Source organism: Lissotriton vulgaris, chromosome 7 (genome assembly GCF_964263255.1).
Source record: "Lissotriton vulgaris chromosome 7, aLisVul1.2, whole genome shotgun sequence".
Lineage (NCBI taxonomy): Eukaryota > Metazoa > Chordata > Amphibia > Caudata > Salamandridae > Lissotriton > Lissotriton vulgaris.
Window position 1 is genome coordinate 133,148,714 of NC_141695.1, and position 12,527 is coordinate 133,161,240.

The 12,527-nt window shown below is 44.4% G+C and overlaps 1 protein-coding gene across 1 annotated transcript in view; it reads right to left on the reverse strand.

Moving 5' to 3' along the window:
* Positions 1-444: 444 nt before the first annotated feature.
* The window catches only part of LOC147701001 (phospholipase A2 inhibitor gamma subunit B-like), a 121,366-nt gene continuing 109,283 nt past the window's right edge, over positions 445-12,527 (reverse strand). The window contains exon 5 of the mRNA XM_086929823.1: positions 445-3,092. Within this exon, the coding sequence (XP_086785949.1) occupies positions 2,899-3,092 (194 nt within the window). The 3' untranslated portion in view covers positions 445-2,898. The remainder of the gene's footprint in view (positions 3,093-12,527) is intronic.

Here is a 12,527-nt window from a genome sequence, read left to right on the forward strand (position 1 = left end):
CACCAAAAGATGTCTGGACTAACGTGAGCCATCCAGGAAATATGCAAATCTGAAGGAATTATTTTTCTTAATTTCTGTAATGCGGAACAGCGTTGAGTGTAAAATGATGACATGATCAGAGTATTGATAAGTGCCCATATTCAGTCTTCCAGCAAAAGAATTCTTCACACACTTTTATGTTGAAGTATTCAAGAAATCTATTAATATGTGGGTACTTGTGAGGGATGGTACTACCCTTTAATGTTATAAAGACATTTTCTGTGAAATAAAACATGGCAATCCTTCTATGACAAATGCCTTCCTTGGATATTCTATTAGATTATTAAAATGAATGTCCTGATCTAGCACAGAATATGTGACTAGATCTAACTATATAAATAAACATATCAATGACAGTGAAAGTGATTGATAAAATGTTCAAAAGAATGGCAGCATTTGGATAACGTTTTATTAATTTATTGCCTGAAACAATTAAATCAGTCTTTGGTAACCAACTCCTACCATCGAGGCCCTAGCAAACCTATTTTATCATCAGACGTGCATTTGTAAGATTCTTATATGACCTCTAGCAAGCATACCGTAGCTGAGTAAAATAATGGTTGTTTAGTTTAGTTTAGTTAGCTTCTGTACTTAAACAAGGGTGCTCTGGTCGCAGCAAAGGCCTTCCTGAACTGATAGGGACCTGCCAGATCGGACGAGCTAATGGCCTTCTTTAGGGATGTTTTCAGCTCAGCTCGTACAAATGTCCCAGGAAGCTGAAGATGCCTCTCTACCTAAAATTCCATACCTTTAAAATCTAATGGGGTGACCCAGTGAACCTCAGGACCCCTGGGTAAAAATTAGTACATTATAAAATAAACGGTGCGTTTGGTGCCAGAAACAATTCTGAAGAACCTGCATTTCTTTAGGGAAACCAAAATCCTGATTCAACACATAACAAAAAGGAAAAAAGAAAAAAAAGAAAAAGTCAGGAAGGATATTACTGCACACAGCATGAGATGTGGCAAACATGCATGCAATTTTCTATGTACATGTCAAAAAAGGTTACTCCAACATGTGCAGAAGTGTGACATAAGTGCTGACGATACAAATTACAACAAAATGGTTTGAATTAGCCAGCTGTCTGTCAAGAAACATCAATGCTCTTTAGGTATCTGAATTAAAACTCTACTTCGCCATTTGACTCTTTACCAGGTTTAAATGTACTTTTCTGATTATTTTGCAAAGAGAAAACCTCTTGATGAATGAAGTAAATGCGATAATTAACATATGAACTATGTTCCACCTCCACTATATTCTATTGCAATTTATAAATCACATTATTGTGTATATAGGTATGTATAATTGATGCACTATCAAACTATAATCAAACGTTATGGGCTGCATATGTATAATCGATTCTGATTTCATTTGTAAATGAAAAATGTACACTAGATACATGAATATATAAAATGCAATGGGGATATACGAGCAGCAAATGCACAGATCACCCCACCACTGGTTTACACCCTACTTTCCTCTTTTTCCTAACATATATGCATGACATTTCACAGTCTGACACCCCACAGACTACTGCTACAAGGTGGAGTACAGTCAGCAGTTCACTGTGTCAGGCAGCTGTTCCCTTACATTCCGCAGTACACAGAGAAAGGGGAAAATACCTCAGAGTTTACAACCGCGAATTCAATTTAAGTACCAAATCATTGATACATACAAGAGAATGGTTATTTGGAAGGGATAATTATCCACTTCTAAACCTACTTCAGAAGTCCTCAAACAGTTATGGATTCCTGAAATGAGTTAATGCATTGCAAAAAATGTTTTCGCAATTGAAAACTTTGAATCAGACCATTTACAACCACAAAAATGCTTTGTATGTCATGCCCTCAGTCCCCTAATTGGGTTTATGTATGATGGCGGCTAATCTCCTGACACTGCCAGGTGGTGTTAAATGATTGACAGGCACCCAACCACCAGTTCCAGCACTTAAACTTCAATGCTATTTACTGCTACTACCGCTTGTATTTACTCAGTCCTTACACTGTATGGGGTCACCTTACACAGTCATTTACAAAAAAAACCCATAGAAAATAAAGACTTGAACTGTAAGCACACAATGTAAAATCCTTCTTCGTTTTTTATAAACACGTGTTTGCGTTACAAAATTATTAGCAAAAATATATCATGCTTGATATGATATAGACAGCTATTGTGCATACTATAAAATAAATCTCCATTGTAGAGGTCTTACAGGCATACGCATTTTTTTCTGTAAATTAGACCCATTGTTGCCAGTGCATAGTTAGGTAACACAGTTGTGAAATAGTTTACATACATCTCAGCATGCAAACATAAGTGCACAAATGGCCTCCGTATTGTGCCTCACAGCCTAAAAGATGCAGGTGTTTCTAAGAGTGTCACGAGTGTGAAACTGGTTGGATGATTGTGCGTGGCAGGTGTGCGGGTTTCCAGTGACTCATAAAAATGATGTGCCGACCATTGTTCTAATGAAACGAAAACCTTGTTCCCACAGCAGTGAGGCAGTCCCTTGGCTGCACTTTTGGCAGTGAGCAGAGAACTCTGTTGGAAGAGAGATTATTATAGGGGTTATTCTGGAATCAAGAGGTCCTTGTTTGGGAGCCTTCAGTAATGCTCAGGAGCTGTGGGAAAGATTTATTTTCAAAGTAATTGAAATTATATAAAGAAAGTAATAATATGGGAAAGACTGAAGGGAATATAAGGAAATTCAGGTGAAATATAAAGTATTGAAACATGAAAGAATATTATTTAAAGGCGAAAAGAAAATAAGGCCCTTGAAACAACTCCAGAGATCCATGGACCTGTGGAAACATCTGTACCGGTGTGGCTACCGATGAGTACCACTCATCTAGAAGGAAGTTAGAAGGCCAGTCTCAGTACAAGGAGTCCACTGAAGGCTAGCAGAATGACACTCTCTTGAAGGCGGATGCTTCCATCTGTGCAGGCCAGTTCAGTCACCACCGTTGTATCTCCAGCTGACTCCGATGTACTTTTGAAGGCACAGAAACTTGGAGTGGCACAACCACGTGCAGCCATTTCTGAATTTAGGGATGCTACAGAGAAAAACAACAAGATTCATCAGAAAGCATAGTGGATGTTAAATATCTGCTCCTTTACCATGCGCTCATGTCTAGAGTTTACAATTGCATCTTGCCTCTCATCTCATCATTGTAGGGGTACTCCATCTATTCCTTCCGGCTGCACCCCACCTGTTTGATCAACCTGCATCCAAACTAATCCTTCCACTAGTCTTCAACAGGGTCTTCCATCTGATCCTTCCCTTGTGCCCAATTTGTCTTGGCCACTTGAAACCCATCTGGCTGTCCCATCTGCAACCCAAAGGTTCCCCTGGGTATGATGGTCAAGAGGATAAGCTGCCTTGCAGAGCTCCTCATGGAATATCCTTCACTAAGCTTAAAAGCCCCTCTCTTTTTAAGTTTATAGTTTATTGAAGAAAAATTATATCATAAATAAGAAGAAATATCATATAAAGAGAGAATCACAAAGAAAAATAATATTATACAGTATAAACCACAATATAATCTATTATTTATACAAAAAAGGGGGGGTGGAGGGGGAGATAGGGGGAGGGAGGGGAGAGGGAACATCAAAATAGAGCAATATGGGTAAGAAAATAACCTGAATCTTAAAGCTAAGTCAACAACAAGAAACATTAATGATTAAAACTGTAGATCATAAACCTCAAAATTGTAATGATGGAAAAGTCAAAAAGGAGTATTATGCAAAAATATAACTGGAGAAAAAAGTAAAAAGACAACAGAGGATTCATGGAGGTTTCCGAACTTCATCTGGGGTAATGACCGAAGTGGCTAAAGAAAAGGCTGTATCTGTTAGATAGCAGGATAGAGGCAGCCATAAAAGATCTCTTTTAATGGATAAGGAAATAGGAGTGACACTGTTCGTGTCTAATCTATGATGGAAACAGACCGCATTCCACCAGGCTCTGAAAGTAACTAAAAACCCCACTGCTAGGCACCCATCAACCCTGTTCCTGCTAATTCTGCGCTTGTTGGATCTCCGAGTTGTACAGCCAGACAGCAAGCAACCATGGTGGTTTTCCAAAGCTACACTTTTGTTCTCACGCTGGTTCAGCGCAGCACCTTCCATCTGATGTGGAACCTGTCAAAAATGTCAAATCTGCTGATTAAGGAGGCTTCCTGCTGGTGTTCCTAGTTTCCTCGAAGATAGACTGCTTCGTCAGGCCATCACCTACTCGCTTCCATGATGTACGGCAAGATGGCTTAAACAGCTCTTGATAACCAATGAATCCTACTGGGATGTCCTTCTCCACCGGAACCCTGAGCTGTGATGTGAAAACACCATATGCGCTCCGATGACAGAGGGTGTGAACATTGGGATGCGGACACATCATAGGTGGGCCTGGGCCTTTGGCCACCATTCACATTATTGTTCATACCATATCATCATTACCAGTACACTACCAAATTTCATGGTCTGAGCACCAGAAGATTTTAGAAATACTTATCAGCATCTAGATAGCACAGCTTTCATGTGACTCTGGAGAGAGCCAGGGGGATACATAATTTGTTCGCCACTTTTGGAAATTGGGTTTCTGGTTGGCAGAGGTATGCACTCTGTCCAAGCAGGAACCACAATCCTAGTCAGGCTAAGTCACAACACACAGATGAGAAGTGTGGCTCAATGGTTAGAGCGGCAGACCCTGATGCAGAGGTCTGGCCCGGACCAGGGTTCAATTCCTTCCTTGGTGGCTCTTGGGCTCAATTGCCCCGGACCTGATCATTCTCACCTCAGTGCCTATTCTAATCATGGGTCCCACTCTGCAACTCTGGGCAATAGCTTGCTTAATCTCCACAACGGCCCCAACATCGCTAGGAGGTCTGGCTTCACCTTGGGGGTGCCCAGGATGGGAACTTCACAGGGAAAGGCCAGAAAGGATTCCTCAGCGGTATTCGTACAAGCGCTGAGATGCCTCATGGTGATCCGTGCGCTATACAAGTACCATTACATTAGTACATTACAAATATGCCCGTGCTCACCCTCTGGCAGCTTGGCACAGAGCAGTATGGCTTAACTTAAGAGGTAGTGGGCAAAATATTTTTGCACCATTTTAAACAGCAGCACAGTGAAAGTACCACAAAAAGACTCCACAACAGGTTTTGAAAATGAGCTCAATTTTATAAATAAAACAGGACCAAAATGACAAAATTCCAATAAGTAGAACTAGCAATATGAATTTTTAAAGAATAAACTGTAAAATAGAGCTTAAAAGCAATAAGCGCCTATTTGGGATATCTGGTCGCCATAAACCGGGTCAAAGTCAAAAGTTCAGGCCAACTGCAACAGATCGCCAGCTAGCTACAGGGACCCACTGAGGCCCGCTGAACAAAAGTACCTAGATCCTTGTTACGTCCACATTGAGGAAGATTCAGGTTGCATCCAAGGTAATGTATAAGTCCCGATCCAGCAACAGAAGGAGAAGTGTCAGTTATCTCCCCGCAAAGTCAGCGATGTGTCAGTTTGGAGGGATATGCACTGTTACCGAATGCAATGCATTGGATCTGCTACTGTAACAGAGGATTAGTTGGTTCTGAGGGTGATATGCTAGTTCCAAAGGCGATGCGCAAGTTCCCCTCCACCCAGCACAGAGGATACACCAGTTCTGATCCTCCCTAAGGTGGAGTTGCACCAGTTCTCATCCCTGCAAAGTTAAAGACGCATCAATGAAGTTTTATTGGTTGGCTAAAGAAGCACTTTAGATCTCACTTCCAAGGGTTCAGGACTGGTGTGGCTCTACTTGGCAGGGCAGACTCACTGATGGCAGAGTCCAGGTTCAGATGCAAGTAAGATGGAAGACCTTTGTGGAGTCACTCAGTGTTCAAGTAATGCATGTCCAGTCCTTGTCACCCAGGAAGGGGAACAGCAGGCAACAGGGTAGCACAGCAAGGCCGGAGTCCAGCAAAGCAGCAGTCCTGCTAAGTGGTAGTCCTTCAGCAGGGTTTTCACAGGTCCAGAAGTATACTGAAGTCATGGTGTCAAAGGTTCAGTATTTAGACCCAATTGGTCCTTTGAAGTGGGAGATACTTCAAAGAAGGTTTTGAAGTGCAGAGAGGTCCTCCCTTCTGGCCCTGGCTCCAGACTCACTACAGGAGGTATGCTGCCTTTGTGTGGACAGGACACAGCTGAAATGTGTAAGTGTGAGACTGCCCAGTTCCTCCCTCCCATTTCCCAGGATGGAAGGCTGTGCTTAGCTCCTCCCACCCATCCCACAGGATGGCCAATCAAATCAGACCTAAGCTCCCTTTGTATGTGGCTATCTTGAGGGAATACACAAAAAACAACTGTCCCCAAACCAGACTGAACGGAGACAGGCAGCAGTCACTAAATGGCTAAAGTAAGCAAATACCAATTTTCTAAAAGTGGCATTTCCAGAAATGCAATTTAAAATCTGACTTCATCATAAGTTGTGGTTTAATATTGTGATTCCAGGTACACCAGACGTGGAGGTCTTATCTCTTCCAAATTGGAAAAAATGTACTTATAAAATGTAATTAGGTAGTCCCAAAGTTATCCTATGGGAGAGATAGGCCTTGCTTTATAGAAAACGGAATGTAAGATTGTTTCACTACAGGGAGGACATGTACTTAAAAGTACAGGTCCTACTTTTTTTTAATACGCTGTACCTCCTTTTGACAATGACTCAGACATGACATCAGACCCTGGGATGGACAGGAATACCCAGAATGACACCGGAATGTACATGCTGGGGTTCCCCCAATGACTCAACATAGAGACGGTTTGAGAAAACTGGAGAGTAGAAACAACACAATGGTATTTGGGGGGGATTTGGATCCCAGGTCGGGTCCTCCAGATTAATGGAATGTCATATTCTTCTTATTGCCATGTCTGTATACATTTTAATGATATGAACATGTGTGTTTCCTTGGACTGCCAGTTGTATTTTTGGTGAAATTGCAAAAAAAGTACAAACTAAAAAAAACATTCCACTCACCGCTGTCAGTGTCAGTGACTGGTATGGAGTTTCCTATTGGGTCCTGCAATTTCCCCGACCTCTGAGGTGTTTCAGAGTTCGGGGCAGTAGCCCCCGGTGATTTGCACCCTACTTCCACTCTACCTCCCACCAGATCAAGGGTGGTATCCTGAAACTAGCCAATCAACCCAGGGTCTGTAATCTGAGGATGAACAGGTGATAGGGGTGAGTCCTCCCTTACCCTGAGTCTCCATCTGGGATCCGGTAGCCTCTGTTTGGGATTCATTCCCCCAGAAAACTGAACAGTCAGGGTGCCCTTGACAGCCACCCCCTCTCATTTCTCCTGATACTGGGGGCAACGCATTCCCTAGAATGCAGTCTACAAGCATTTGGGGACTAACTATGATCCTCCTCTGGGTCACCTTCCCACCCCATTCCAAGAGCACCAGGGCCATAGGACAGAATGACTGTCCTGCCCGTAGGCCTGAGTAACCCTACACACTTGGCAAGTGTACTGCTCTGAGTCAACTAGCTTCCCCGCAACCATGGTCTGGCTAGCCCCGGAATCACTCAGAGCAGTGACCAGGCCCCCATTTACTTTTCACCTTATGGAAGTGACAACTCCAACCCTCAGGGATCACCAGCTCACCCTCTGATTCTATCTCCCAACTAGAGGAGATCAAGGCATGGTCTATCACCTGCACCTTGCACTGCTTACCCATAAGGCCATATTGGCCACTCCTGTAGCGGTCCCACCAGTGAGTGGTGTCACTGGACAGACCGAGTCCCCCTGCTTCCTGTGTCCTATCTGGGAGCACTTAAAGCAGAGGGTTTGGAAATAGGGCACCCTGGGGAATCACACCCGAGAACCATCCCCCTGTTTCTCAGATGTGTCATGAGAATTCCTTCCCCCCCCTTATTCTGGGACTCTTCTGGGTCATCTTTAACCTCCCCCTCACTCTGGTGGAATATGAACCCTTTTATCTCTATCAGGCACTGTGTGTATGCTTTTACTCCTCAGCTTAATTTTTTTATTTTGGCCATCTGAAGCTTTAATTCTCTCCCCTGTCTCCTCTCCCTCAGCTCCTCTGGTGATAGGCCATGGGGGAGACACTGCTTCATGCCCTCAAAGGGTGCTCACATTGAGGGATGTTACCATGCTGCTTTTTTTAACTTTCGAGTAAACATGACGTGCCCTTATCTATGCACTAGTCAACTTGATGCATGAATATTTCTAATGGCAGCCGCACGGCATTTGGGCCATTCACACTTACGATCTGTGCTGTTAAGCAGACAAGCAGAAATACTTTATCGGGCCCTGCTGTGCCCGTCTGTGTGATTTATGGCTGATGTTGAGCTACAGTGGTGCGGTTGCATCCCTGCGGGATCAGGAGCAGAGATCGAAGGAGGTCGTTTCATGCTGGTAAATTATTTTGAAATGTAGTATCGCTTCAGATCTAATTTTCCAGGCACTCACTCTGCAATCACAGTCGCTCTGCACTCACTCTGCCCTCACAGTCACTCTGCACTCACTCTGCACTCACAGTCACTGTCACTCAATCTGCTCTCACTCTGCACTCACAGTCACTCTCGCACTCACTCTGCACTCACTGTCAATCTGCACTCACTGTCACTCTGCACTCACTGTCACTCTGCACTCACTCAGCACTGACTCTCACTCTGCACTCGCTGTCACTCTGGCACACACTATGCACTCACTGCGCCGTGAAACAGATGGAAGTGTCATATGACAGCCAACAAGTTGTATACAACGTGGCGGCTTACACAGATGGCACCCGAAGAACAGAATTTATGAATAAAATTCCACATTATGCTTTAACAAGACGCATATACAGAGATGCACATACAGACACAAAAACGCAGATAAAAAAGTAAACACAGACACGCACATACAGACACGAGATGTACATACAAAAACAGAGATACAGATATATAGAGAGACACGTACACACTAAGACACAAACACAAGCAGAGTTGCACATATAGAGACTATAGAGGCAGTAGTGCATACACATAGACACACACAAACACATTCATGCACTTTTAGAGACATATTGCACATACAAAGACAGTAATACACATACACACCCTGGGCCCTAGAGACATGGGAAACCCAGTGAACCTTGATAATTCCTGTACTTAACTGTTCATCCACTTGTGAATGGGGGACCATTCTCCTTGCTTGCTCTATGGCCCTTGACACACTTGGTATTATGATCGGCATTCAATCAATCATGTTTCAACTCGCTGTGTCTTGTGACTTTAAGAGGCATCCAGCGTGTGAAGTTACAACATAGCTGGAGAAGTGTGGCTCACTGGTTAGAAGAGGCAGACCTGGAAGCAGAGGTCAGCCCGGGACCAGGGTTCAATTCCCGGCTCGGTGGGGTCTTGAGTCCTAAAATGTCCATGGACTCGACAATTCTCGCTCTGGTGCCTACTCGATTCACGGGTTCACACTCTGCGACTCTGGGCAATAGCTTGCTTAATCTCCACAATGGCCCCTTGCGGCGGGATGCCTGGCTTTCACCTTGCGGATACCCTGCCGGGGTTATCTCACAGGGGAATAGCAGGACGGGTTCCCTAAGCAAGCGCTTAGAGACCGGTTGGTGATTTGCGCTATATAAATTCCTGTACATTTACATTTACATAGCTCAAAACGACAGCAGACATCTTCAAAGAAACACTCTAGACTGCCTGATGCTGGCGATTGCCATGTGCTGGGCTGAGTAAAGGGACTTAGAGCAGACATCTTCAAACTGTGGGGTGTGTCCCCCTAGGCCCTCCGTGGCTGCGTTCCTGAGGGAATGCGAATGTCTCAGTAAATACTTGTAAATTAAGATGGCGTGAAAAGCGTGAACATGTTTATTTGGTGTGTTTTCAGGCTGTCTTCATGTACATGCAACCATTAAATGTAAGCATAGAAGCTGCGATCCTAAGTTGCATGAGTGCAGGAGTCACCCAGGCTGGAGGCGGGTTCAGTGACCTGCAAAACAATTAGCAGGCATTTTTCTCATGTTAAATCGTCGCAGGACTGAGCTGGCTACATTGCGCTCCAGAAGCAGACTTTATCGCACCTGCTAAATACCAGGTGGCCACAAAATCTGCAAATAGTATAAATGTGACCCCTGTACAAACGTATTTTGAGGGGCTGCATATTGTAGCTCACTCGAAATGACAGCCCAAATCGGTCCTTATCTCACGAAATAACTGGGACATTTACAAAGAGAGCATTTTATGTTTGTACGACAAGTGCGCACAACTTTCTAATGTTCGTTTTTTCAATGCTGGCCCTGTTTTTAACGTATATTCATAATCCGTGCTGACTTTGCCCGTGTTGCAGCTGTAGCACCACTTTTTCTAAAGCGCCAATGCCCTAAAGGCATGGTATTAGTTTACATTGCCTGTGAAATGTCAAGGAGGCGTCTCACCTGAGGATTCAACGACTCTTGAAACCCGCACAAAAGCATCTGATGTTCTGTTCCACATCACTTACACAATATCCACAGTTTGGTGATCTACCTGCCTGCTCCTGCTGCGTCGCTGACTGACAGCATGCCTCTCAGCCATTCTCCCCTCGGAGTCATAGCTGTCTGTCACTCTCTACTGGGCTTCAGACATCTCCATTTCATGCTCAGCTTTATCTGCAGTATCGGTCTCCTCATCGCATCCACAGCGCACTCACACACATGTGAAAACCAGCTCTTCAAATGCCAACACTTACACATGAAAGGATGCAGACGGACCCGCCCACCAAACTCACTGCAAACTGGTGAACACGCCCAGAACATCTGGGTTCAATTACTGCGGCACCCTGGCAGCTCGTAATTGACAATTTATTGAACTCCCCTGCGCGTAACCACACAGAATATGCAGGAAGTGCACAGACTGAAATCCATATGGCATGTTGCGTGAAGGCTACTAGAAACACAACACTGCGAGGACCAATTAGCATGCAGATGCCAAAATAAACTACGGAAAAATCTTGCGCAGTGAGGAATTTTTACTTCACTATTCTGAGCCCCGTAACACAACGGCTCGGAGCTCCGCCCCACTTCTGACGAAGTGGTGTCGTAGGCCGAGCCCTAAAAACGTCTGACTCTACCGGACTGGAATCGGACCCCGGACACTTTGTTATTCATCTCAGCTGTTTCAGGGTGCATAGCTGCTCATGTTAACTTGCTTAGCTCATTTGTTATGCTCTTGCTGGCCTCACAAAGAAGACCTTTTTGAGCCTTGCAGAAAATAAACACTTCCTTGCTTCAAAAGCTTTGCTTGTGCTTTTCACACAGCGTTTCTGTCGGCCGAACTGCTCCTTTCACTGAACAGGGTAAAGGTTGGCCATAGAAAACCCTTCCATTACTCAAACCAAACACAAACAGCGTGATTTTAGGATCCGGAAGTAAAGCAGCTATCCTGCATTGCTCGTTATTTGTATCATCTCTATCCTATAGCGGCAAGCATTGGAGTTACTAAAACACAATGCAGGCACCAGGGGCGCAACACCCATTGGGTTCACAGGGCTTCATCCCCCTCCAGTTGTGTGTGTCAGTCAGGGCTGAGACCGCTTCCCAGGCAGGGGACGTCTTCTTGCAGCCACATTGAGTACTTCACAGGTCTTTAAACAACCATTCAATCGTTAATGAGGCTTTGTTGTGTTTTCACCAATTCTTAGAGCCATTCTGCCTAGGGCTGGAAAAATTAGCCATCCCTCGAAATTTGGCTGTAGTTGCCCGCCTGGCAGGCACTTACTTCTCTGCAGCGGTAGCACTGACCTATTGCTGGTAGCTGCCTGAAGCCCACAACGCAGACTCTGACTGAGCTCGCATTTAATGGATCTTTGTTGTCTCTGTGTTTCATGTCTAGCACAAAACTAATGCCGCAAATACAACTAATCCAGGCCCCTGGGGTATGATGAACACTGCATCCACTTCTGTAGCTGTCTGCTTGCAGCCTAGAGCCGAACCCAAAAAATTACATGTGTCAGCTGCGGTGAGAATTTAAATGTTTTACTCTGCTGAAGCAGCAGGCCTCTTCTGTTCCTCTCACGCAGACATGTGATGTAAAGCTACTTTACAGCAGGCTATTTCAATGCATGCATAATAAACATTATGTGTGGGTCATTGGGGATTCTGTGTCTGATCTTTGGGATGTTCCGCAGCATGCATGCTGCACAAGTGCTACAGAATGGGCTGACAATAACCCCCCTTCCCCAAGCTGCCGTGCAGTCATAGAAATGGATGCACACTGCACAGCCTAAGGGTGATTGACAGACTTCCTTCCAGACGCTTCCTGGCAGCTTCACTGTTCTTACTCATCTTAAGGTCCAATGCTTTTCCTTTCTAAGTACTTTGATCCCACTCAATTCACTTGTGTAGCCTCCTCATTATAACCCATTGCTTTCCTCTCCACTCTCTCTCATCTTTTCCCCTCTACTTCTTTCTCCTCAACTACCTCTAAACACCTTCTCTCTATAACT